The sequence below is a fragment of the Babylonia areolata genome, chromosome 35 (genome assembly GCF_041734735.1).
Source record: "Babylonia areolata isolate BAREFJ2019XMU chromosome 35, ASM4173473v1, whole genome shotgun sequence".
In the NCBI taxonomy this organism is placed as follows: Eukaryota; Metazoa; Mollusca; class Gastropoda; order Neogastropoda; family Buccinidae; genus Babylonia; species Babylonia areolata.
In genome coordinates, this window is record NC_134910.1 from 5466271 (window position 1) to 5493010 (window position 26740).

Genomic DNA, 26740 nt, shown 5'->3' on the forward strand with positions numbered 1-26740 from the left:
ATCCTACGCCTCGCTGAGTAGGGAAATTTAATCCAGATCCAGCTGGAACATTTTTCTGCTGCTTCTGCCATTGCCTTGAGAGCCCTTGACCTATCTCTGCCAGAAATTGACAACTGTTTCATGAGGCTGTAAGCAGATGTGCTCACAATCCCTCTTGCACCAATCTTTGATTTGGAAGCCAGATTCTCTCAGGCTGCTGGCTAGCATACTTCTCGGTCTTGTAGATGTGGGCTTCCTCCATTCTGCTTTCATATGGCACAGTGAGCTCAGTCAGAATCGCTTGTTTTGTTGCCTTGGAGTGGAGAACGACATCAGGTCTCATGCCGCTTTTGCTGTTGATTTCCGGGTGTTTCTTACCCTCTGGTAGGTCAGCTCCCCAATCTTTGGCACCATCAAGCATCCCATGTTTCCGTGCTTTGAAAGTTACAGCTGTTCCTGGCCAGACTTTATTGCCTTCTGCAGAGAGGAACTTCTGGCTTCTTGGACAATGCTCACCACGTGTGCAGTTTCTTTTAGCGTTGTGCCTCCATGTGTGCCTTCTTTGGCTCAGTGCCGCTTTGCATGGGCTGAGGACATGTACCACTATTTGCTTGTATGGCAGTGTCCAGAATTCACTGTCAAACAGCAGGGTACAGTAACAGGAGCCTGGTAAACCTTAAAAGGCCTCGCTGAAGTGGCTCAAGAGCTGTTGAAGGTTTTCAGCTGAGTGTGCTGTACTGTTGCATCGTCTGTGAAGAGGTAGTCTGTTAAGCATTTCAGATGAACTTTGGTCTAAGCTGTTTGTGTGGAGTGGCTGACAGCTTTCTGTGTGACCTGGTCCAGGGATGGATGCATTCTATGATAGATACAAAGGCGTGCTTCAGCAAAACAGCAAAGAAGGCCTCAAACAGGATGGGTGTGATGGTGCAGCCTTGTTATACTCCACATTGGATGTCAGAGGTGTGTAATGTTGAGCCGTCAAAGACTACAGTACATTTTATGTTTTTGTAGTATAAAAAAGGATAATAAGGAGCCGGCATGGCATCCGATCTTGTGGAGGATCTCAAAGAGGTCGTCACTGCTGTACAGACCAAAGGTCATTGTGAGATGTAAGGGGGCTATGAACAGTTGCTGCTTTGTTCCCTGCATTTTTCCTGCAGCTGTCTGAGGGTAAAGGCCATAACGATGTTGGACCTGTTGGCTCGGAAATCACTCTGTGATTCTGAGTAGACTTTCTCTGAAAGTTCCTGGAACCTCTAGTGCTCTAGTGTGACTCGAGGAAAGTGCTACGTTTTGTAGCACTCCACTTTCTCTCCAGCAGAGGCAAAGTATTTCATGCAGCTCAGTGATGAAGGTTCCTTCACTGCACTTCAAAATTTTAGCTTTCCCAGGTGCTTTGCAAGAAGCAAGATAGTCCAGAGCCTACGGCACACTATGGCATTCAAGGCGTCTTCAGTGGCGTCTTACAGCTGGGAGCTGTGTTCTGCCCATTAATGTACCTGGTCATGCATTTTCTTGTCTGTGGCAGAATTCTTTGGGGCAGTTTTCCTTGAAGTCAAACACAGGGCGTGCTTGATTTTATTGAACACCCGTTTGATGTTGCTCTTGTCAGCTGTCACATGTATTTATGAGGAGAACTGGGACCAATTGTCACTGGCTGATCACATGGCATTCTGCAGATTTTTGCTGTAGGGTGCCCGGAGGACTGGCATGTTCTGTTCACTATTTCAGACTTTTTGAGCAGCCACATCAAGGCATCAATAGCCATAATTAGTAGCCCAGACGTCCTAGCCTCTCTATGTGTGTTGGGAGGAGGGAGGGGAGGCTGTGCTATAGTAGGCCACTGGAGAGTATTTGATATGAGCAAGCATCAGGATAAAAGATGTATTTGTTTTAACGTTTTTTTGCGAAGTTGTTATTTTGTTTCTTTGTTTTCGTACTGGTTGTTTTTTTTTTGTTTTTTGTTTGTTTGTTGTTGTTGTTGTTGATTGTTGTTTTTTTTTGTTTTTTTTAAGGGGGGGGGGGGGTGTTTCTTTTTTTTTTTTTTCGTTTGATTAGATTATTGAGAGAAATCAAACTTCACATAAAGAACCGTCATTGTCAACTAAGTACAACTTTTTGCGCAATGTAATTCACTGAGAGACACACATCTCCACCCCCCACCCCCCCATTTCCCCCACCTCTCCCCTTTCCCTTTTTCTTGATGGGTAATAGTGCATGACTGATAGAACTATGTGTCATCAGCAAGGCATTTGTACATGATAAACAAGACAGTTTTCAACACAGGCGATACCTTGATTGCAAAAAAACAACAACAAAAAACCCAACAAACCTTGGCCAGTTGTGTCAAATGCGGCTGACAAAAGAGAATGAACAGAAATAAGTTTAATCATCAAGTGATTTGTGGAAAGCGTATGGAGCTCTTAAGAGAGTAATTCCTGTGTTGTGACCTTCTCTATCAGCAGATAAATATTGGTGAAGGAGGTTATATTTCTGTACAGCAAAAGCTTCAGGCTAATACTGTTACTATATCACTCATTTTTTTACCTTAACAACTTATAGATGGATAGGTCGTTCTTAAGACAGCCATTTTGGCTTATCACCATTTTGAGGGATCTCTCCCTTCTTACTTATCTTTTGTCCTTAATACTTACACCTCCTTTCCGTTTTCTCAGGTCTTGTGCTGAAAAGCTGCTTTGAGTCCCCCATACCACTTCAAAGGGCCTTTCAGTATCAAGAACCTTCTGTCTGGGTTTCTCTTCCTGTGGATCTCCATCACTATCGACGCTGTCCTCTTTCAAAACAAACTTGAAAAGCGACCTGTTCAAACAGGCCACCCCACTTTACCATCTATTCTTCCATAACAAAGAGCTGACAAAAACTGATTTGTGACTACCTGGAAAAGCACAACCAGAAAGAGAGTAATAAACAGTATGGAATTATTTGCTGTGACCAATAGATAACTCTTATCAATGTTTATATGTCAAAGGAAGGTCTCAGTAGGGTTATTTTCCTTTCCGGGACAGGATCTGTTGCCAGTCAGCCTTGCACGGAAGACGCCCAGTGTGTCACTGGACTCATTTGTGATCCTACAACCTCCACATGTCGTAAGTCTGAGGAATATCAGTGTGTGTGTGTGTGTGTGTGTGTGTGTGTGTGTGTGTGTGTTTCTCTCTCTCTCTCTCTCTCTCTCTCTCTCTCTCTCTCTCTCTCGCGGAGTGATGGGGGGTGAACAGAGGTTTCGAACCAGTAAGTTGCATCGAAGCAGCTCCACAAAACTTTTCGTCTTTGTGACGGACAGCGGTACTATTTTTATGTGAAGGACCATGCCATCAGATGCCTTAGCTTCCAGGGCCAGGTATAGCTGCTGTCTGCCAGTTTCCCTGGGTTTCATGGCCAAGAGAACAAAAGAGAAAGCAGCAATGAAGCTGGCCATGTTGACACCGCGCTGTCGTGTAGACGGTGTAGTGCTGGGTTTGCCCTTCACTCTGATGTTCTGGGGCGGTATACTTTTGAGGTGTGGAGACATGGAGCAGAACCCCGGCCCTGGACCTGCGAAGACGGACTCTCTGCGGCAACCCAGACTGACCAGCGGTGGACAGAGGGCCAGTGTGAACAGGTCAGGCACTTCTTTGGACAGTGGACAGTCCTCCTCCACCTTCTTCGCAGTATTCACTCACAAACTACCATTACTGTAAGAAACTGCTCTAGTCTAGTTGATGGGTATTAAAAAAATAAAATAAAATGATAAAATAATTATAAAAAAACAAAACAAAACAACAACAACAAAAAAAAACCCAACTGAAACATACTTTTTATTTATTTATTTATTTATTTTTAACAGTCATCAGCTGCTATGCCCCAATGATGACCAACCATGATGACATCAAAGAAGCTTTCTACAATGAGCTCAGCCGCACCATTTCAGCGGTAGACAGAAAGGACAGGCTGATCATCCTTGGGGATTTCAATGCCCGCGTCGGCGTGGACTTCTCCTCATGGCCAAAAGTCTTTGGACAGCACAGCACCGGCAAGTGCAACTCCAACGGACTGCTTTTGCTCTCGCTCTGTGCGCAGCATGGACTGACCATCACAAACACCCTCTTCCAACAAGTACAAGAACACATGGATGCACCCCCGCTCCAAGCAATGGCACATGCTTGACTATGTGATTGTCCAGCAGAGGGACAGAGGTAATGTTTCCACTACACGCTGCATGAGAGGAGCAGTCTGTTGGTCGGACCATCGCCTGGTACCCAGCAAGATGAACATCAGACTTACACGCAAGCTCCAACCAGCCAGGCAGAAACCCCCAAGGAAGCTGAACATCCACCGCCTTCGCCATCTCTGAAGGTATCAGTAAGCATTGCAGAGAACATGAGGCTGAACAGCGTTGGAGCCAGGACGCAGCCTTGCTTGACACCATTTGTGACAGCAAAAGGAGCAGATGTTTCGCCATTGTCCTGGACTCGAGCCTGCATGCCTTCATGGAATTGGCTGACCAAGGAAATAAATTTCCGAGGGCATCCGTACTTGGCCATGATCTTCCACAGTCCCTCTCTACTCACGGTGTCGAAGGCCTTAGTGAGGTCGACATAGGTGGAGAACAGATCAGCATTTTGCTCCTGACATTTCTCTTGCAGCTGCCTTGCAGCAGACACCATGTCCGTGGTTCCGCGCTCTTTCCGGAATCCACATTGGCTCTCAGGCAAATGACCTTGGTCAAGGTGTGCTGTGAGGCGGTTTAGTAGGATTCTGGCAAGTATCTTGCCTGCGATGGAGAGCAAGGAAATGCCCCGATGGTTATCACAGGCTTGCTGGTTCCCCTTTCGCTTGTACAAGTGAATGATAGATGCATCTTTGAAATCCTGGGGGATCATCTCTTCTTTCCACATGAGTGAGTACAGCTGATGGAGCTTCTCAGTCAGCACAGTGCCTCCATCCTTGTAGACCTCTGCTGGTATGGAGTCTGAGCCAGGTGCTTTGCCACTGGATAGCAGACGGATTGCTTTCTGGGTCTCAAGAAGTGTTGGCGGATCGTCCAGTACTTCGTTGATGGGGACTTGTGGGAGACAGTCTATGGCTTCATCATTTATGGAGGAAGGGCGATTTAAGACACTGCTGAAGTGCTCAGCCGAGCATTCGAGAATTTTCTCCTTCTCAGTGATCAAGGTATTCCCATCTGCACTGAGGAGGGGGGATGATCCTGAGGATGTGGGACCGTAGACTTCTTATAAGACATCATAGAACCTCTTCATATCGTGCCTGTCAGCGTATCCCTGGATCTCATCGGCTTTGTCGCTCAGCCACTTATCCTGCATCTGGCGTAACTTTTCATCAAACCAGTCTTTGTGCTTTCTGGTCATGGGTCCCAGGGTCTCTGAAGCTGTACTATAGATAAGCTCGCACAGGGTCCTCCAGTCAGACTCCACATTCTGGTTGTCCAGAGATGCGGATTCCAAACGATCTTCCAGCAGCTCCACAAAGGACTGTTTGATGGTGATGTTTTTCAGCTTAGCGATGTTAAGCCGTTTTGGAGCCTTCTGGCCTTGGGGGCGTCTCTTGGGCTGGATTCGAATATTCAGCTTCGAGACTACAAGGCGATGGTCTGTCCAACACTCGGCGCCGCACATGGTCTTTGTTACACGTACATCTTGCCTATCCCTTTTCCTGACGATGACATAATCGATGAGATGCCAATGCTTTGAGCGAGGGTGCATCCATGACGTCCTGTTACGGGTAGGGAGGCAGAAAACTGTGTTGGTTATCAGCAGTTCGTGCTCTGCACAGGTCTGAAGCAAAAGCAATCCATTTGGGTTGCAGTGGCCCACACCGTGCTTTCCAATCACTCCATCCCAGGAGATGTAGTCAGAGCCAACTCTAGCATTGAAGTCCCCAAGAATGATGAGCTTATCTGCTTTAGGGATAGCAGCAATGACAGAGTGAAGGTCCTCGTAGAACTTCGCCTTTACTTCATCCGGGTTGGTCATGGTTGGGGCGTAGGCACTGACAATGGTGAGGTGCTTCTGGCCAGATGCCAGTGGGAGTTTCATGGTCATAAGCCTATCGTTGACTCCCTTTGGGATTCCAGCTAGCTTGCTGACAAGTGCTGTTTTTACTGCAAAACCAACGCCAGCCTCACGTCGCTCTTCACTTCCTCGTCCACTCCAGAAGAAGGTGTAACCAGATCCCCGTTCACAGAGCTCGCCTTCGCCTGCAAGCCGAGTCTCACTCAAGGCTGCGATGTCAATGTTGTATCTGGCGAGTTCGGATGCAACTAGTGCCGTTCTCCTTTGGGGTCTGTCCGCGTTATCTCTGTCCAGGAGAGTCCTTATGTTCAAGCACCAATGGTGAGAGGAACGATCCTTGTTTTTTTCTTTTCTTTCTTGTTTCGACCGCTGATGTAGGGTCCCCGCCAGCCGCGGTATGCTGGCCAGGGTGATATGGAGCAGGCAATTTTTAGGGCACCTTTTCTAGCCCCTTCCTCATGCCAGGGAGGTGAGCAGTGCATTCCTAAAGAGGGCTGCTCAGACGCTCAGACGGCTGCCGAGTTCCATCGCTGCTCCTGTCGACGAAGAACGACCCTATGGCCTGAGCCGCCTGCGTGCAGGTCTGCGGCTGCGACTGCCAGTGTACCCACACCTGTCGTTTCGTCGCTCGCCTGTCGCCACAGGACTTGGGGGTGATGAAGTGATGAAGGATGAAAGGTCATTTTGGATGACTGATGACTTGCGCGATGAGTTTGTTTAAAGTGAAGAGGAGTTGCGCAACGTCGACCTCACTCTCTCGTCCGGTTCCACCAATTTCCAGTGGCAAGACTAAGTCGAGACGACTGGAGGATGAGCACGGATGCAGTGGATGACCAAGATATCCTTTCGGTGTCTCATCTTGTTCTCTGCACTCCACAGTGCGTTGCACACAGCACAGTGGAGCTAGATGGCCGTCGGTGGCTCTCCTGAGCCAACGCCCTTTTATGGATCTCCATAAGGGTGTCTAGCCACCCGCCTCACCAGTCCTGGAAGGGAGCGGTGGAAGTGCCGGTTTAGTCGCCGGCAACCCGACCCTGAACAGGTTGTACTGGATTACAGGTTACCAGTAGCAGATCTAATGACCTGACCTGACCATTCGACAGTACCTAACTATTTAAGCAACCACTCAACTTGTTTGTTCCTTGATCCAAAGTCACATTGACTACTGCAGTTCACTACTTGCTGGACTGCCTTCTGATTTGTTGTCACGCCTTCAGATAATCTTGAACAATGCTGGAAGAATCTTTTTTCAGAAAGTAAATAAAAATCACATTTCCCCACCCATACTCAGCTTTATAGGTTTTTCAGAATCTATTACAAAATTGCCATAACTTTATTAGCTTATCGTCACTTATCTCTCCCATCTTACTCATCCTCCGTCTTTTATATTTAACACAACTTCTTTTCTCTTAGTTCTTCAGCTGAAAAGCTCCTTCAAGTCCCTAAAACCTCTTCAAAGACATTTGACCAAAGGGCATATCAGTATCAAGGAACTTCCGTCTCAGATTCTCTTCCTCTGGATCCCCGTCACTTACCAACGCTATCCCCTTTCAAAACAAACCTGAAAACCTACCTGCTCAAACAGGCGTTTGGGTGTGATGAAGCATTCTTCCCCCCCCCCCCCTCCCTACCCACTCTAGTTAACTCTCTACTGAAATCATGTAGTGTGTATCTGTAGGGGGGGGGGGATGTTTGTGCGTGTGTGAGCGTGTGTGTGTGCGCGCGCAAGCGTGTATGTGCGATTGTGTGCATGTGTAGGGCATTATTTTGTCATGTGTGTGTGTGTGAGTGTGTGCATTTTTTATTATCGTCTTGGCCTATAGATACACATGTATGTTATGCACTATTGTATATGTATTGTTCCATGTGTAGTGCTTAGAGCCAATTATATGGTTTTTGCTTCAAAGAAGTCAAATCAGTTATCATTATTATTATTGTAAGTAATATTATCATGATGTTCTTGTTGTTGTTCTACAGTGTTTCCGTTATTTATGCTTTCAGTTGGATATTTTCAATAGCTGCTTTTTGATTACCTCTCTCCGAATGTTGATTGCACTTTAAAAAAAACAAAAAAAAAAAAAAAACACCTGAGGTAGACATTACAATTGGAAACGCAGTGACTGACCTGAAAGGCCTGAAAGGGAGACATATTATTTCTTGTCAGAAAGCTCAAGTATGCTTTTTTTCCATTCGAGTGATCTGGCTGTCCATTTGTCCAGTAACATTTGCTGGTGGTGTTCAATGTCGATCATGCTACAGCAACCATTTTCTTTGCTAAGGCCGAGGATGCCTCTTTGATGTTTTTCAATACTTTTTATTATATCGTTTGTTGTATTGGTGTCACAGACTTCATCAGGAACAGACGCAGCCTGCAGGACGTAAGAGAACTGTGACAGTAAAACAACAACAACAACAAATAATTATTTTTAGAAAAGAGAAAAGTTTGCCATATCGTGACGTGGTTCTGCCTTTCCATCCTTTCATTGACTCATTTGTGGAGTCTATGTTATAACCCAGTGTTTGGTTGTGTGTTTGTGTGTGTATGTGGGTGGGGGGTGTGGGGGTAAACTTTGAAATATTTTGTCTGCCAGTACCAAATTTGGCTTAAACATAGTATGGAAAAAATCTTCACAGTCATACCAACAACAGTCTATTTTGTTGAGATTCGTTCCGAAATCCGAAAATTCTAAAAACCGCTTCCCTCTGAGTTGCTAGAAGGTAGGTTGTGTTTGTTAAGAAGTCGACATGACCTCGATTTTTTGTTCACAATTAAAAGGAAAGAAATACGAATTCAAGACAGAACACATACAGTGGTACTAACTACATCATCGACGTGTTTCCTGCATATAAATATTCTAAAGTGGACACTGGATTAACTGGAATGAACATAAAAGAAAAGCTGAATGGATCCCTTCGTCCAGCCCCTTGTAGACTGGTTCGTGCAGATCTAGAGATCTACCATGCGTTGCGATGTACTTGAAGGGATGGCAACGTCTCCTTTACCACCGAAATAAAAGAATAATCAAGATGTAATCAAACACACAAAAAACATGATTTAAACGGTGTTACCGTCCAATACAATCACACCTATTTATCGCACGAAGAAGAAAACAACAACATTGCTTTAAATAATAGATTTAGTCTAATGACGTCAGATGTGCTGCAGCAGTTGGGATTATTCTGCTTACTTCGGAACTGAGCATGCATGTTCGATCCCGCTTGCATGCCTTTTTCTTTTTTCGCCCAAGCTTATTCAATATGCATTTTAACGATTTTTTATCTCTTTTTTTTCTCTCCTCATGATTCCTTTACTGAATAAAGTGCAAAACACAATTGAGTCTTGAAGGCTTTGCCTCTTGTTCTGGATTTCCAGTTTCCTTCAATTTCCGAGATTCTCATTTCTGCTGAGAAATATATCCCAGAAGTTTCAGTCTGCCAGATTTCATGGAAATGTCATTTACGTCACATGTTTCTTTTTTTTTCTTGACCCTAACCACATGGCCTCTATTTTGATTGTAGGCCTGAATGTTCATCAAACTAAGTTACAATATCTGCATCTATTGCATCATGTAGGTTCAGGTCAATTCTTTGAATACCTGTATTACTTCCAATTCAAATCGCCAGTACTACTGTTGCAAGTACAAAAAGAAGAGGACCGATGGGCATCCCTGTTTTATTCATCTTTGTGTCCAAAACCAATCAGATAACCATGCGCCACTTTGAACACAACTTTGTGTGTTATAGTAATATTTCAAGCAAATTTTTAAACCTTGGGCCAAAGTTGAAAATATCAAATGGTTAGATGATACAACTCTTTGATAGTGTGTCAAAAGCCTTTGAGAAATCTAGGGCAGTGAGTGCACCTTTGACTGGTTGTGTACAAATACTTGGTGTGATCATTGAAAAATCTCAGGACTGCTTTAAATCTTCATTTCATGAGACTTTGCCTTCATTTACAACTGTTTCGATGACATTTTGAAGCCACATGGTCAGCACTTGTATAACTATATTTTTGTCCGTAAGAGTAATTGGTCTATAATTTGTGAGATTATTGATGTCCAGGTTCTTGCTGTTATGAATTCAATTCACAATTCCTTTTTTCCTGCGTTCGGGCTCGGAACACAATAACCAAGAGTTGACGTAATGAAAAGAAGGTGGCAGAATCCTTAATACGTTTATCTGCCAATGCTGTGTGTATGGGTATGGCTTCAATTCCCGTTCTCGCGCTTCCTCCAGAGTTTGACTGGAAAATCAAACTGAGCATCCAGTCAGTCGAATGAGATGATGAACCGAGGTCTAGTGTGCATCGCTCTCTTGAAGAACCCATGGCGACAAAAGTGTTGTTCTCTGGCAAAATCATGTAGAAGAAATCAATTCCGATAGACACACAAACACACACACACACACACACACACACACACACACACACACACACACACACACACACGCACAAATAAGGCGCGCGCGCGCGTGCATGTGTGTGTGTAGTGTGTGTGTGTGTGCGCATGCCCTCAAGGCCTGACTAGCGTGTTTGGGAAATGATGCTGTCATGTATCTGCTTAGCAGATGTGGTGTAGCATATGACGAACGCAGTGACGACCCTTGAGAAACTGAAACTGAAGCTTTCTTTTTCATTGAAAAGGGTAATTTTCTTTCCTGAAGGGTTTCTGTAATACAAAGAAGGAATGCCATTTTTACTTTGTCCTGGACCGTTATTTAAAATGGCGGTGTAAGTCGCAGGGTCCTTGTATAAATTAGAGAAAGCTTGTGTCATGTCGACCAGTTATTTTTTTGTCTGAGCAGTCATTTTTCTTCTTGTGTAAGTACCGGATAAACTTCATTGCTCAGAAAATGGTCTTTCATATTTCTTGCTTTTTTCTGAGGAAATGTCGTTATATAGTTTTGTGTAAAATTTATTGATCTGGTTTAATAGTGTCTGTGGATTGTCTGGCTTGATTTGGTCCTCGTGCTTGATTTCAACAGGTTGACCCGCTTGCCTCGCCCTTCTCGGCAGCAGGAGACACAGCAGAAGGGCAGTCAATCCTTTTATGCCCCTCTTGCAAGGAGCCCCTACACACCACCTCCCTATTACAATTCGCCACCACAGTTCAGTCTTGTAGGCATTTACTGCATCTTATCTTCAGTTATGTGTCTGTTCCTTGTGGTACAATGCCATGGTGAACATGCTAACTTTCAAAACTGGTCGCAGAGGTGTCTTTGGCACAGAGATAAAAGCAAACCTTGTGTCCGTCTGGAAATGTGTGGGCCGTCCATCAAGGTTACTCGCCAGCTGATGACGTAGCAAGGACCTCGTCTCCCCCCACTTTCTGCAGTGCGGCTTCAGTGTCAAAGTGTCTTTTGTTGTTCCTAGGATAAGTCTGAAAGCTTCATTTTGAATCATTTCTTAATTTAGGGGGACGCTTTAAGAGAGTGTTGCTAGGCCAGTTCATATTCTTTCACACTGGACCGAGTGACTGATTTAGCCAGAAGAGGTTGTGTTGTTCGATGCCTGTGCAGGAATAAACTCAGACTGATCAGAATGTTTGCTCCCCTCATGTCTCATTGTATATTGTATTCGTTTGTTTCATTGTGTCCTGTCCTGACCTGTCCTGCAATATGCCGATATTTCAGAACTAGACCTGAAAGGAAACTGCAGTGACCCCAACAGAATCTTCTGCAGGAGTGGTACTTTCTGCGACTTTCTGGATCAGTGCAGTAAGTGGGTCATAAAGACTGTCTCTGACTCTCTATGTCTGACCCCACATCCCAACCCTTCACTCTGTCTCTGTCTCTCTCCACTATTGTAATGGCAAATCATCTATCTCGCCCACTCACTGCCGTGCTTTTCTCTATCCACACGTGTGTGTTAACATTGCTAATAATAATAATAATGGTATTTATATAGCGCTGAATCTTGTGCAGAGACATATCAAAGCGCTTTCAAACCAGCCATTCACACGCATGCATAACTCTAAACATGAGAAACTGAAGACAAGGAAGAGGCAGGGGAAGAAGGCTATCTTGGAAAAAGGTGGGTTTTAAGGCTAGACTTGAAAGAGCTGAGTGCGGAGATCTGACAAAGCGAAAGAGCGAATTCATTCCAAAAGCAACGTCCATAGACAGAGAAAGAACGGCGACCGACAGTGGAGTGTTTGAATCTTGGTATGCGTAAACAGAGTGGGTCTGAAGCTGATGGTAGAGAGCGAGATGGGCAGCCACAGAGATAGGAAGGGGCAGATAATTATAACATAGAGTGCTGATCTTGTACCTTATTATGTGTGAGACAGGGATCCAGTGGAGACGTTGCAAAAGATGAGTGATGTGCTGAGATCTTTTCTTTCTGAGGACAAGTCGGGCAGCAGAGTTGTGTATGCGCTGGATGGACTAAATGGATGAAGCAGGCAAACCAGACAATAGAGAGTTACAGTAGTCAAGGTGAGAGACAATGAGAGAAACGACAAGTCTAGATGCTGCGTCAGTTGACAGACATTTCCGAATGGAACTGATGCGCCGCAATTGACAGTAGCAGGATTGACATGTCTGACTGATAAATGTGTGCATGGTCAGTGTGTTGTCAAGGACAATGCCAATGTTTTTGACTGAGCTGGAAAGAGGGATTGATGTACTGCCAAGTTTGATTGTGTCAGTTGTGATGGAAGAGTTTTTGTTTAGTTCCAATGATGATTGCTTCAATCTTGTCTGCGTTCAATTGCAATGTATTTACAGTCATCTAATTCGAATGTCTAGGAAGCAGTCGGATGTTGCTTGCAAGAGCGAGGACAAACTTTCAGGGGTATCACTTTTCTGAAGTTGAGTGTCTTAAGCATAAAAATGATGACTGACATTGTGGTGGTTGATAATTTCAGCAAGAGGAGCAGTGTATAGTGTGAAGAGCACAGCGCCTAAAACAGATCCCTGTGGAATGTTAAGCAAGAACTGTTCAAAAGGGTTAGTAGCAGGTATCTGTGAAAATGATTGTCAGGATGTCAGGTTTAAAGATAGGGTCTTGGGGCATTCTTGGTTGAACAAGGGGGTTGGGGGGTGGGGGGCAATGAAGTTGATGGTCGTGGATCACTTTTCTCCTTTGGGGTGACACTGAGGGTACGTCTCTGGACTATGAGGACGTTCCATCTTTTCTCGTATAAGGGGAGTGGAAGGGGTGTGGGATACATCCATCAATCCACAGTATGAAGGAGGAATTCTTTGATCCTGTTGATCTTGCGGGTGAGGTTGTTTTTCATGTGGTGGCTGTGTGTCAATGGCGGGTCGACTGGCAACTGCATCAGATGGTGCCATTTCCAAAGTCGCTTGATGACTTGCATCCTACGTGGAAGATGTCCCACTGTGGTTTGAGGTGTGTTTGATGTTGGGCTGTGGGGGAGGGGGGAGAGGAGAGATAAAACCATCACCTGGAGAAATTTTCTCCAGGGTGACGTGCACTGGAGAAATAGAACTATGGCCGGACATGCTTTTGTTAGAGTGCTCACTGTTCATTGGGGTCACTGTCATTACTGGGCACTCTCGGTGTACCACACCAGTCACACAGCTCATAATGGTCACTGGGGCTTTCAGGGGAGGTCTAGGTTAGAGATGTCACATTACTGCTCACCATGTATGTTTTCACAATCTGGTTGATGACCTCACACTCGTCTGTGTCCCATCGAACGCAGTCCTTGCCCTGGCACAGGAGGGTGCCGGCCCCTACAATGGACTTGAAGAACAAGGTCAAGATCACACGTTTGGAAGTGGGGTGGCACGGGAATCACTGTTTTTGCCGGCGTTGACTGTGCTTCAGTTATCCACAAGGAAGAAGAGGGCAGAGGGTGCTCTTGATCATCATAATCCGCGGATTCAATCTTTGTCAAATCATTTGTAATTGTGGAGTATCGATAGAGGACTGCATTACGCCAGATAACAAGTTCTTTCTCACCACACCAAAATATCTTTTGAATGCGGTCAAAACTGAGTTTTAGTTTCTTGGCTGTTTCGGCGTCATGGGCCTGTGGTTGGATGACATTCATAATTACACGAGATTTTCCGATTCATCTGTCACACCAGGTGAAAACAACTCATACACACTGTTGTTGCAGGACTGGTCAAGGTGAAGAGACGTTTACATTGTCCAGAGGCGGCCGACCTTTGAAATTTGGATTCTTTTTATGACTGATACAGGCAGTTCTATGTTTCCATTGTCAAATGTTAAACGCCGGTCACGTCAATTTTCAGAAAGGAATATTTTATACCCGTGATGATCGAAATAGTGTTATCAAATTATGACACATTTACAGTTATATCGGTAATTCTACGCACATATTTCGTTTCAGGAAACAATCGCAGATTCACAAATCAAGATGATATAACTGTTACAGTCTTCTGCGTGGCGTAATTTGATAATTTTCAACAGAAGGTAATCAGCTGTTCAACAGCCACCTTGAGTTCGACCGTGTGTGTGTGTGTGTGTGTGTGTGTTGTGCAGGTCGCGGTGTTGGTGATAAGTGTAACAGTAACCAAACAAACGACGAATGCATTGCAGGGGGCTTGTGTGAGGAATATGTTTGTACCTGTGATTTGGAGATCTCAACTCCCGCTGGCGCAATATGTGGTATCTCTCTGTCTGTCTCTTACCCCCTCCCTGCCTCTCTCTCTTTCTCTCTCTCTGTCTGTCTCTCTGTACACAAACGCACTCACAAACACATGTGCACACACACACACATACTCACACACACACACACACACACACACACGAATAAGCCTGCGTGCATATGCAAACAGTTACACACACAGACACAAACACACACACACACACACACACACACACACACACACACACACACACACACACACGTGTCCCTGCACACATAACAGACGCACACAACTTAAAGAACGCACAGACGATTGAGACAAAATATGCATATATGATATGCCCCACAGCAATAAACCCGCTACTAAAACAAAACAAACCGAGAAAAAAAAACAGAAAAAAAAAACCGCCTTCGCGCCTTCAGCAACAGATACGAACATGCAGTTTAGTATTTTCCACCAGTGACTTACACACGGAAAAATCCTCTCAGACTGTATAATTATACACTCACCTACATGCAACCATCCGTCCGTCCACCTACTCCACCCCATTTATCCATCCATCCATTCATCTATCCTATTCTACTTTCCGTATTTTGTGGACGTCTGATATAATACCATGAATGCAGTTTCCAGGGGATGTTTTTAAGGGTAGGCGAGAGGTACTTGCAAGAACTTTTGTCGAAAGATGTATATCAGTGTGTGTGTGTGTGTAGGTGTGTGTGTGTGTGAGAGAGAGAGAGAGAAAGATGATCATGATCATGACCATGGTCGTGATGATTATGATGAAGAAATAACAGTTGATGTTGTGCTTGTCAACAGAACCCATCAAAGGAAGGTACGGGGGAAGTTGTGACCTGGCGTGTGACGTGGAGTACAGCGAGTGTGTTGACGGCACCTGTGAGTGTGTTGAACACTACACACCTGATCGACGGTTTGCGTGTGGTAAGATTTTATTTGGTATTTTTTTGACTGTACTGTTGAATTTGAAGTCCGTGTAGTATACGTGAAAAATGTCATCTGCAGACAAGAGCAAGAAAACTTCACTCAAACCTGGGAGGAGCTGGGTGCCGTGGTTCCCATTTTCTTGTACACAGTCCGCCACTTCGATCACGAAAAAAGAAAAGAAGAAATTCAAAGGACCTATCAGGTGTCCTTGTCTTAGCCCCTGCGTATGAGTGAACAATTCGGACAGTTGAGTACCCCACATGTTGCAAGTTTTGACTGTTGAATCCATGTTGTTGTTGTTTTTTTTTGTTTTTTGACTGATTAACATTTTAGTTGATTTTTTTGTCTCAGTATATATCAGATAGCATTTCCATGAAGAGAGCCCGTTTATACTTAATGTTGTTGTTGTTGCTGTTGTTGTTGTTGTTGTTCATCTTCTTCTTCTGTCTGATTCTTTTCCTTCTTTTCCTTCTTTTTCTTCTTCTTTTCATTATTATTATTATTATTATTATTATTATTATTATCATTTTCGACTACTACTACTACTACAACCACTACTGCTACTACCACTACTTTCTGGTCTATGAAACTGAAGCAGGTTTTTCCTCGTTGCCTGCTGTTAGATCATCATTTGGTGACTTAGATGATGTGAAAATACGATATATTGTCCACAACTCTCTTTGAAAACCTGTTTGTTATATCCTGAGATTGCCTTCATTTTATGTTCATAATAATGATATGTACGTAACGTACTTACATATGTACGTTTGTATGTATGTATATAATGTACATTTCGATCGATGGCTTTCAGCACTATGTGCCTCTTTGGCAAATTCTGGAGGCAGCCTTCTGGTGTTCAGAAAATTCCTCCATCAACTTCTATATGAGGGATTTCCGATTGACCAGGACCGATTATTCCATAGGGGTTTCCTTTGTTGCTTTTGGGAGAGAGAGAGGTACACTCACTCAAGCTTGATTTTACATGCGTGGTTTGCTGTACACTTGAAAAAAAAAACCCAACTATAATCATATATATGTATGTATGCATGTATGTATATATCTCTCTCTATATATATATAATATGTATATATATATATATGTGTGTGTGTGTGTGTGTGTGTGTGTGTGTGTGTGTGTGTGTGTGTGTAATACCTGTCTCTTACTCTGGTTCATGGATATGCAATGACAATGCACACTTGTTCTGTCATAGCGGGTAGTGCCCCGTCAAAAGCCTCAGAGACCGATTCAGGTGAGGTGTTTATTCTTCTCTGTCGGTCTGTCTGTTCATATATATATATATATGTGTGTGTGTGTGTGTGTGTGTGTGTGTGTGTGTGTGTGTGTGTGTGTCGCTGTTTGTTTGTCATGTAAGTCATGCATAAAGAAAAAAAAAGTAGAATAGATTCAATGAAAAATAGAAAATATATATACAGAAGCACACCTGTTTCATACAATGACGTGTCCATCTATCCCTCACAACACACACACACACACACACACACACACACACACACACACGTTCACAATTAATAGGAAAGAAATACAAATTCTGGACAGAACACACACACACACACACACACACACACACACACACACAAAGTATCTACACCATTGACGTGTTTACCGCATATGAATATTCTAAAGTGGACACTGAATTAACTGGAATGAACATAAAAGAAAAATGGAATCATCATTTCTTTCAGCTCGTTGTAGGCCTTGACTGGTTCTTGCAGATCTAGAGATCTTACCACGTGTTGTGGTGTGCTTGAAGGGATGGCAAAGTCTCCTTTACCACGGAAATAAAAGAATAATCGAGATGTAATAAAACGCACACACACCATAAAAAACAAACAAACAAAAAAACCGTGATTTAAACGGCGTTATTACGTCCACTACGACCATATTTATGTATCACACGGAGAAAAACACGTCAACATTGCTTTAAGCATTAGATTTAGTCAAATGACGTCAGATGCGCGGCAGCAAATGGGAACTGAACATACTTGGATCAATCCTGCTCACATGTTCTTTTTTCTTTTTTTTTCTTAATAATTATTTTATTTATTTTTCTTTTTTTTTTAAATCTCCCAAGCTTATTTTATATATCATATTTAATATAAAGCACTTTTCCCATGATTTCCTGCTCACATGTTGTTGTTGTTTTTGTTTGTTTGTTTGTTTGGGTTTTATTGTTTTGTTTTGTTTTTTTTAATTAATTTTTTTTTAAATATCCCAAGCTTATTTCATATATCATATTTAATACAAAGCACTTTTCTTTTTTACCCCCATGATTCCTTTCTGTATAAACAGGAAGCACAAGTGAGTCTTGAAGGCTTTGCCTTTTTTTTCTTCTTTTTTTTTTAAGAATGGTTTTAAATCGGAAGAGGGCAAAAGGACTACTGCGTCCTGTCCACCCACTTAAAACTACCCCTTCATAAAACATTTTTCTTCAGACAGAACACACTGCCTTGGTTCTCACTCTGAAACTGGTTCATGAATCTCATTTTAAACAAAAAGTTCTGATCTTCTCTGATCCACTCTTTGCTTTCCAGGCTATCGCTGGTTGGATTTCACAAATTGTGGACATCTGTTAAGGCAAAGGTTGTGACTTGGCCTGGATTTCTAATCTTGTGGGTATTCGAGGCAACAAAAGTCTCTATCAGCTCGCCAAGATTGTCGTAAATCAGGAACTGTATCGCGCAGCAATGCCGTTTGTAGACCTGAAACCCAGGGTGAAACACTCAGGCAAGATGAATTGTATTGTCATTTATGCCCACATTTTTTTTTCACAAAACATATGCCAAACCATTGGTTTTTGTTAACTTTGAACATATGTAGCATTTATTTTGACATAAGTAGCCATGTTATTTTGAGCATAAAATGTTTGTCCCTTTTGAGGGAAGCGGGATCAACTGGCAAGGGATTTTTCAATGTCATCACACAGAACACAGAAGCATTTTCATTCGCAGTTTGTCTTTGATTGATATGAAATGAACTTAAATTACATCAGTTACAAACAACAGTTCAAAAGGTTAACTTGTTGAAATGTTCATATCCCTTCCCCTCCCCTCCCACCTCCATACGCACATTCTCCCCCGTTCCATCAAACGAGCACAAAACTCATAAAAATAAATCTTACAGCCTGTTTACAGCAAGATTCAAAGCAAGACTTGAATAATATACAGGGATATATCACGTTCTGGACATTAGAAATGATAGAAAGAAAGAAAGAAAAGGAAAAGTGTTTCAGCGTTTCCTCCAGTATAGTAGTATAAAAAAAAGTGAACTTTGAAAATAGTGTTATTATCCTGTGTGACAATAGTTTCAATTCCCAAAATGTTCCCTCTGATTTAAGAAATGTCACTCATGTCTAGGAAAAAGGTCTAAAGCACATGGAAACAGCATCGTCCGGCTCCTTCAGAGTGTGAGCAACTGCATAAGTGTATAGGGCGTGTGAAAAAAGTCAAAGCACGTGTCATGCACTCCAGCTTTGCATTTCTTGCATTTGCGGTACACTTTCTTTCAACAGCAGCCACATCTCCGTTGAGTTTTCCAGGACAGAATGATGTACTCAATCCTGTCATAGCGTACTCCGAGGGCACATGTTTACTTACAGCCAATGTGGGTACTCTTTGGCGGCCACCAGAAGATGCCTGTGACGCTCTCACAAGGTGGAAAGTGGCTATGGTATGCCAGATGTCCAGTAGATCTGGGGGCTTGTTCTCAGCTGCTGATGTTGCCCTGTACAGATGCTACGTCTGCTGGACACTGACAACACTGAAGCCAAACAGTGACCACCACCACTTCTTGGAACGGATGGAGATACGGTACTTGTCTACATTTTGGTCCATCTGATCCACACCAACCATCGACTAGTTGTAGTGTTTTACCAAGAACGACTGTGTGATGTTCACTCGCTGTCCTTCACCTCTGGACCAGCGTTTGGCTGTTTGGACGGCTTGAACTCCAACCTTGTTTGAGATGATGTTGACTACGTTGTTGTCATGGCAGCAAACAACAATCAAGGCTGCGTTGACATCTGTGGTTTGGTCAAAAGACCCTCGTCTGGTCTTTTTCATTTTTTTCACTGATTTCAAAGGCAATCTCTGATTCTGTTGGAGCGGATAGTTCCTGTACAGACAGTGTTTTTCTTGGTGAGGTAATATATCAGGTTGAGGCTTGTGAATAGATTATCGAAAATCAGATAGAAGGAACGACCTATTTGCTGCAGCTTAATCTACAACGACTGACCCTCCCATGCCAAAACCGGGAACTTGAGCTTACCGCCCTCTGGCACCTTGGTAGGGCTCTGTCTGCCACAGGTAGCCAAGTGGTGTCAGTGACCACAACTTGTACCCAAACCGAATTGGCTTGCCCCAGATGAATTTGTTCACCCCATGTCGTCCGGAATAATGAATCATTGACCTGTCAGTGCTTTAAGTTTTGTGTCTGCAGCACTTGACTGAGGCTGTCACACTGAGTTCTTCCCATTGTAACTCTCCCTAAGTGGCAGCAAGGAAGGATTCAGAATGGTTAAGTCGCTTATATGTCAATATAGTGTCTGTGAGGGTCTGGGTTCGAATCCCGGTCTCACCCTTTCTCCCAAGTCTGACTGTAAAATCAATCTGAGCGTCAGGTCATTCAGATGAGGTGATGAACCTAGGTCCCGTGTGCAGCAGGCCTTTGGCCAGCTGATGAAGAATCCATGGCATCAAAAGTGTCGTCCTCTGGCAAAATCTTGTTGATAAATCATCTCACGAGGGATGCACAAATATATATCTGCATACACTTTAGGCCTGACTAGAGCGTTGGGTTATGCTGCTGGTCAGGCATAGCCGAGCAGATGTGGTGTAGTGTGTACATACGGATTTATCCGAACGCAGTGACGCCTTCTTAAGAAACTGAAGCTGAAAACTAAGCGGCGGTGGCTAACTCAGCAACAGCCCCAGACTCAGCAGCACAAGCCTCTTCCCATTCGAATACTTCACCCTGCAGAAAGCCAGGCCAAAAAATAGTACCACTGCCTCCCCAATTCAGCACCTCAAATCGCACAATCCCTGTGAAATGGGTCTCGACGTGTACACTCATCAGTGGCACAACATGGGAATCGGCGCCTGAAATGTTATGTTGCTAGAATCAGGGTTCGTGCTGCCATGAGCGAAGGACAGTCCTCTAAGACCCTGTCCTCGTCCTTATGTGCTCAGAAGGGAACTCGTGGTCCTGCTTATTCATCCTTATCATCCATAGCAAACACACACACAAGACATCGATATGACGTGTTCCGATGGCAGCAGCCAGTAAGCGCCGATGCCGAAACAAACACCTAGTCAGTGCAAGGTCTCGACAGGACCCAACACACACACACACACACACACACACACACACACACACACACACACATATATATATATGTGTGTGTGTGTGTGTGTGTGTGTGTGTGTGTGTGTGTGTATACACGCACACACACAATGATGTTCATCCTTCGGATTCGAAGATAACCGTGGCTTCGAGAATCAGATGGAAGATCGGTGGCTGTGGGTCTGGAGGTGGCTGATGAGTCCAATCCAGAACCTGAAAGCTCGCCCACATGTAGGACACAAGTGAGTGGATGCTGTCGTGGCAGTGGATGCTGCTCGGGCCTTGCACACAGCATGCTTTCGTTGCACCTTGGTGATGCGCCTGGCTTCAGTTGCACGGCCTCCTGTGGTGATCTTGCTGCACAAAGCTGGATGGTCCAGAGCAGACGTCCCAGGTGTTGATGTCAACGCCCAGGTCTTTGAAGGAGGCTTTGCGTCTTTTTAGCGTTTCTTCAGCCCTCAGTGCAGCAGTCTGACCATAATTATGTCCAGCCTACCTAGCTTAGGCTGTCTGCATGAGGGTACAGACGTTGCAGATGCCAGCTCTTTCCAGGACTTCTGTGTTAGGGACTTTGTCCTGCCACATGATGTTGAGGAGTCTGCGGAGACAGCTCAGCTGGATGCGATTGGGCCGTTTGGCGTGTCTGCTGTAGACAGTCCATGGCTGTGACTGTAGACAGTCTCACTGGCTTGAAGGAGGGTGGTAAGGACCACTGCACAGTAGACCTTCAGTTTGGTGGTAGCGCTGAGTCCTCTCCACTCCCAGACATTCTCACGGAGAGTTTTCCAAAGGTGGAGCTGGCTTTGGCGATCCTGTTGTTGAGTTCGTTGGGTCGTAGGCAGTGGTGATGGCGTGGGAAGGTGGAGGGTCCAGGACTGTCCCAAGTTCCCTCCTTGGTTGACGCCTGCGTAGCCCAGCGGTTTGGCCTCCCTCAAGCATCCCGGAAACAAGCCTCCACACACAAAATAGTATGGCCTCCATACACAAAATCCGTTCCCTGTTCAACCGCCCGTCTTCATTCGACCAAAAGGAAAACACACAAAATCATTAGCCACTGGGAACCTGAAAAGAAAGATAACTGAAAAAAATCAACAACTAGGGTTTGGAGGAGTAACCTCCTTGCTCTGGAATTGCCACAACTGAAAAGAAAAGGGGGATGACAAGCATTCTCACGCATACACACAACTTCCACCGGCTGAAAAGGAAGCCGAACAATTCCCCGGCGCGGCATGGTCGAAAAGAAGCTGGCTCTAATAAACGCAAAAGCGTTTAAATCAGAAGAAGCTAACGCTTGCCCACTAACTGGATATACACATACACTATTTGTCAAGGAACAATAACAATTAAAGTAGGATCCCCTTCTGTCACCCTGAGTAAATGTTACAATCCTATATGGAAGCAAAACCGTCTCAGAGATAATGATAACCTAGTGGTAGATACCCGCACGTACCACTGGCATAAAACATAGCTGAGAGGAAAACATACTATCAAGAGTTCTAACCACAAACGGCGATCATTAGAACACAAATTCAAGAAGTTATTTACTATCAATCATGTCACTGGCACATCTCAATGAAACCGAAACATGAAAACTAATTTAGAACGAAAAGGAAGGGGGGTGGGGCTGAAAAGGGAATGGTTCCGAAACAATTGTAATTAATTAAATAAATCCGAAGGATGGCCGGGGACCATATATTTGCCATAACTTGGCCCCTTGTCCAAGGGACGCTTGGACACTGGTCAGCATATGTGTGACCACAGTGATGCAGCACGAGATGTTGCCAGAATACGGGAACGAACCCGTTACCAGAGTTTCTCCTCTCTCAGTGACAGGACAGAAAACTCCATCCAGCTTCACTAACACGTCAAGTTTGCCAACCGTCCAATCACAACCTTTGCTGCGCACTCATTGCACGTGCAATGCACAGCAAAATTAAATGGAAAGAGAAATGTTGTACCAACAACTGGTTGACCCTTTCTCTCCTGTCAGCACCAGGTTTCACCGGGTAGCAGCTTGTCAGGTGAGACAGTCCATTTCACACTGTATCTTCTGCTCTGTGCTGTAACAGCCTGCAGGTGCCTGAGATTGAACAATATGCCGTCAGTCCTGTAGCTGACGTGGATTCCTTCTTCTCAGTCACAGAAGGCATCTGTCAACAAGGCAGAGAATATCATTCTGAACAGAGTCGGGGCGTGAACGCAGCCTTGTTTAAGGCTGTTTGTCACTGGGACGGCCTCTGACACATCTCCGTCACTCAGAACTTTCACCATCATGCCAGTGTGCAACTGCTGGACAGACACACACACTCTCTCTCTCTGTGTCTCTGTCACACACACACACACACACACACACACTCTCTCTATCTCACACACACACACACACACACATCCTCTCACACATGAGCTTATGCACACATACTAGAGCACGCGCTTATTAACAGAGAGAGAGAGAGAGAGAGGGGGGGACACAAAAAACACACAATGACAAAGAATTGTGCACGAGTGAGATTTTATTCGACCATTACAAAACGTAAAGAACGAAATGAAATAGTATTAGCAGAAAAAAGGACATGACACATAGGTATCAACTGTTGAGGAATCACATGTGGGCCACGAAGATTGTCCGTCTTTTTTGGTTACAGCACCTTTCTTGGTCGGCATTCTGTTGGGCTGTTTACTTCTCCTCCTGCTTGCCTTGGTCTTGTTCGCTGTGCTCAGGCGCCGAAAATATCGTGGTAAGTGTATGTGTGTGTGTGTGTGTGTCTGTGTGTGTGTGTGTGTGTGTGTGTGTGTCTGCGCGCGCGCACTTGATTGCGTGTGTGCCCGTATGCTGCATGCTTGATGCAATTGTGCGTGAAGATGCATGTTTGGTGTAATCGTGCTTGTTCAATCATAATAATTACGATAATTACAATGATTATAGTAGTAATAATGATTTGCTCCGTGGTACTCAATGTATGTGTGTGTGTGTGTGTGTGTCTGTGTCTGTGTGTCTGTATATGCGTGTGTGTGTGCGCATGTGTGTATGCATGCTTCATGTAATTGTGCTTGTATAATTATGTTTCAGAACGGACTGTACTTGTGTCGGAAGGGTAACTCTCTCTCTCTCTCTCTTTCCAAATAATTATATGTCTATTTGTCTCTCAGTCAGTCTCTCTGTCAGCCTGCCTGTCTGCATATCCTGCTTACTGTTTGTCTTGCCCTGTTTCTCTAGGTCTATCTCTCTGCCTGTCTGTCTCTTTGGTTGTCTCTGTGCCTGTATGCCTGTCTGTCTGTCTGTATCAGTCTCTCCCTGTCTGTATCTACCTGCCTGCCGGCCTTTCTGTATGTCTCTGTCTCTCTCTGTCTACCTGTCTGACTGTCCGTCTGTATCTGCCTACCTACCCGCATGTCTCTCTGCCTGCTCAACTGCCCTCCTGTCCGTCTGCCTGTCTGTCTCTCAGTCTGTCAGTTCGTCTGTCTGTCTGTATCTATCTGCCTGCCCGCATGTCTGTTTGCCTCTGGCTCACGACAAGAGTTATATGTAGGAACGTGAGTGATTCTTCTCCTTCTTCTTCTTCTTGGTTTTTGACTGACTTGTGTAAATGAAGTGAGTCTATGTTATAGCACGGTGTTCAGTTCTCTCTCTCTCTCTCTCTCTCTCTCTCTCTGTGTGTGTGTGTGTGTGTGTGTGTGTGTGTGTGTGTGTGTGTGACCATGGTAAACTTTTACATTGCCTTTTTTTTCTGGAAATACTTTGTCTGCCAATGCCAACTTTAACTCAAACATAGTATGAAAAAAAATCTTCAGTCATACCAATAACAGGTTATAAGTCTCCCAAATTAAGCTGTATTTCCGAATCATTAACGGTTTATTTCGTTGAGATTCGTTCTGAAATCGGGAGATTCTAACAACCGCTTCCCACTGAGTCACTGGAAGGTAGGTTGTGTTTGAAGATAACATGACCTCGTTTTTTCTTCTTCACACCTACAGTGATACTTACTACACCATCGACGTGTTTACTGCATATGAATATTCTAAAGTGGACGCTTAATCAACTGGAATGAACATAAAAGAAAAATTGAATTGATCGTTTCTTTCAGCCCCTTGTAGACTGGTTCGTGCACAATCACTTTTTTTTCTTTTCAATTTTACTTTTTTGACTCACTAGTGTAAACAAAGTGAGTCTATGTTTTAACCCGGTGTTCGGTTGTCTGTGTGTGTGTGTGTGTGTGTCTGTGTCTGTGTGTCCATGGTAAACTTTAACATTGACATTTTCTCTGCAAATACTTTGTCAGTTGACACCAAATTAGGAATAAAAATAGGAAAAATTCAGTTCTTTCCAGTCATCTTGTTTAAAACAATATTGCACCTCTGGGATGGGCACAAATTTTTTTTTTTTTAAATGAAGCCTAATTATATGCAAACTGCATTTATTTATATTTATATTTTTTGTATTCTCTAAACTTTGCACTTTGATCCGATATTCTGACACAACAACAAGAGCAGTCATTATTATCATTTTTTTGTTCAAACAGGAACTTCTTTTGCTAAGCATGGAAGTTTTATTTATTTTGCAAACGTTTTGGTGCAGATAGTAAAAAAGGGAAATTACTCTGTAATTAATGCTAGGGGACTTAATTTGCTTTAAACTGATCTTTCTCATCTTAAACATTACATTTTGAAATTATACTCAGTACATAAAAAGCTTGTGTGTTTTACTCTCAGTGTACAGGGCTTTCACTATGTTCATTCGCCCAAGTGGTCTTTTTCGGAAAATACTAAAATCAATACGACGAGTGGACTTTACAGATCTGTTGGCTGAGCCCTGAAGGTCATGGGCAAAAATCAATTGCGTACACATATTTATACATATTCAAAGTGTGTGCTCATATTCTTCGCGAACGCGAACGACGACATTTTGTTTCCAGTTGTTGACCTGCCCGTTCAATCCTATACTCAATGGACAATACACGATAACATGTGATGGAAAGCTGGAGAAGGAGACCGTTAAATATTTATTCAGAGAAAGATTTGTGAACGCCTCATCACTTACTGGATTATGCCCCAAACTGCCATAAAAATATCCAAAGAATCAGTCGGAATTCACAGTTAAAAATTGTAAACCATGCGAGTTAATACCCTTGAACTGATCACGATAAAACGAAAAAAAATCCAGTCTTGACTTTTCTCAAAATGAAGTCCTTTTCACTTCTTACGACGTTTAGAAGTACTTGTACTTGGCTCTACATGTTATTAGTTTAACAAAATACTAAATTTTCATATCAACTTTAAAACTATAAAACTAGAATGAACATAAAAGAGAAAATGAATCGACGGTGTCGTACTACATTCCCAGCGGGTGTAACTAAACTGGTACATCTATCTAGATCTAGTGAAAACGGCTAAATGTTTCAGTGTGATTGCGGCGATAGCCATTAAAAAGAATTTTTTATTGCCCTTAAAGATTTTTTTAATGCCCAAGATACACCAGAATAATATGATTTAAACAGCGTTCTCACTGCGAATACCGCAATTGATTTATCGCCCTTTAAAAACGTATGTTCAAATGTCTCTGTATGTTCAAATGTCTCTTCTTTTTTAGGGCCAAAACAATGCAACAACTGGAGATGCTCAAGACGTCAGTCAACAATCTGGTGGAAGAAGAAGAGAACGCGCCAGAATCTGATGGAGAGTCCTCTGTTGCTGAACTCTCATCATCTAGTGCTGAACTCTCATTTGGTGCTGAAGAGCCAGCTGCTGCTGAACCCTCGCCTGGTGATGAACCCTCGCCTGGTGATGAACCTTCGCATGGTGATGAACCTTCGCCTGGTGATGAAGTAAAGACAAATGATGATGCCTCATAA

The 26740-nt window shown here is 43.7% G+C and overlaps 1 protein-coding gene across 1 annotated transcript; it reads left to right on the forward strand.

Annotated features, from left to right (window-relative positions):
* The first annotated feature begins 1017 nt into the window (after positions 1 to 1017).
* Positions 1018 to 26740, forward strand: LOC143277778 (uncharacterized). Its single transcript, XM_076582679.1, has 9 exons — positions 1018 to 1081; positions 3316 to 3598; positions 10992 to 11044; positions 11640 to 11723; positions 15411 to 15533; positions 16747 to 16785; positions 23537 to 23629; positions 23962 to 23986; positions 26479 to 26740. Exons 1-9 carry the CDS (start codon positions 1018 to 1020, stop codon positions 26738 to 26740), a joined length of 1026 nt encoding a protein of 341 aa, XP_076438794.1.

Excerpts from the sequence above, each read along its gene's own strand:
- LOC143277778 (XM_076582679.1), top strand. The coding sequence starts at position 1,018 with ATGGCATCCGATCTTGTGGAGGATCTCAAAGAGGTCGTCACTGCTGTA. Across the intron at positions 11,045-11,639 it reads GGAGACACAGCAGAAGGGCA|AACTAGACCTGAAAGGAAAC; the intron begins GTCAATCCTTTT and ends CCGATATTTCAG. Across the intron at positions 23,987-26,478 it reads ACTGTACTTGTGTCGGAAGG|GGCCAAAACAATGCAACAAC; the intron begins GTAACTCTCTCT and ends CTTCTTTTTTAG.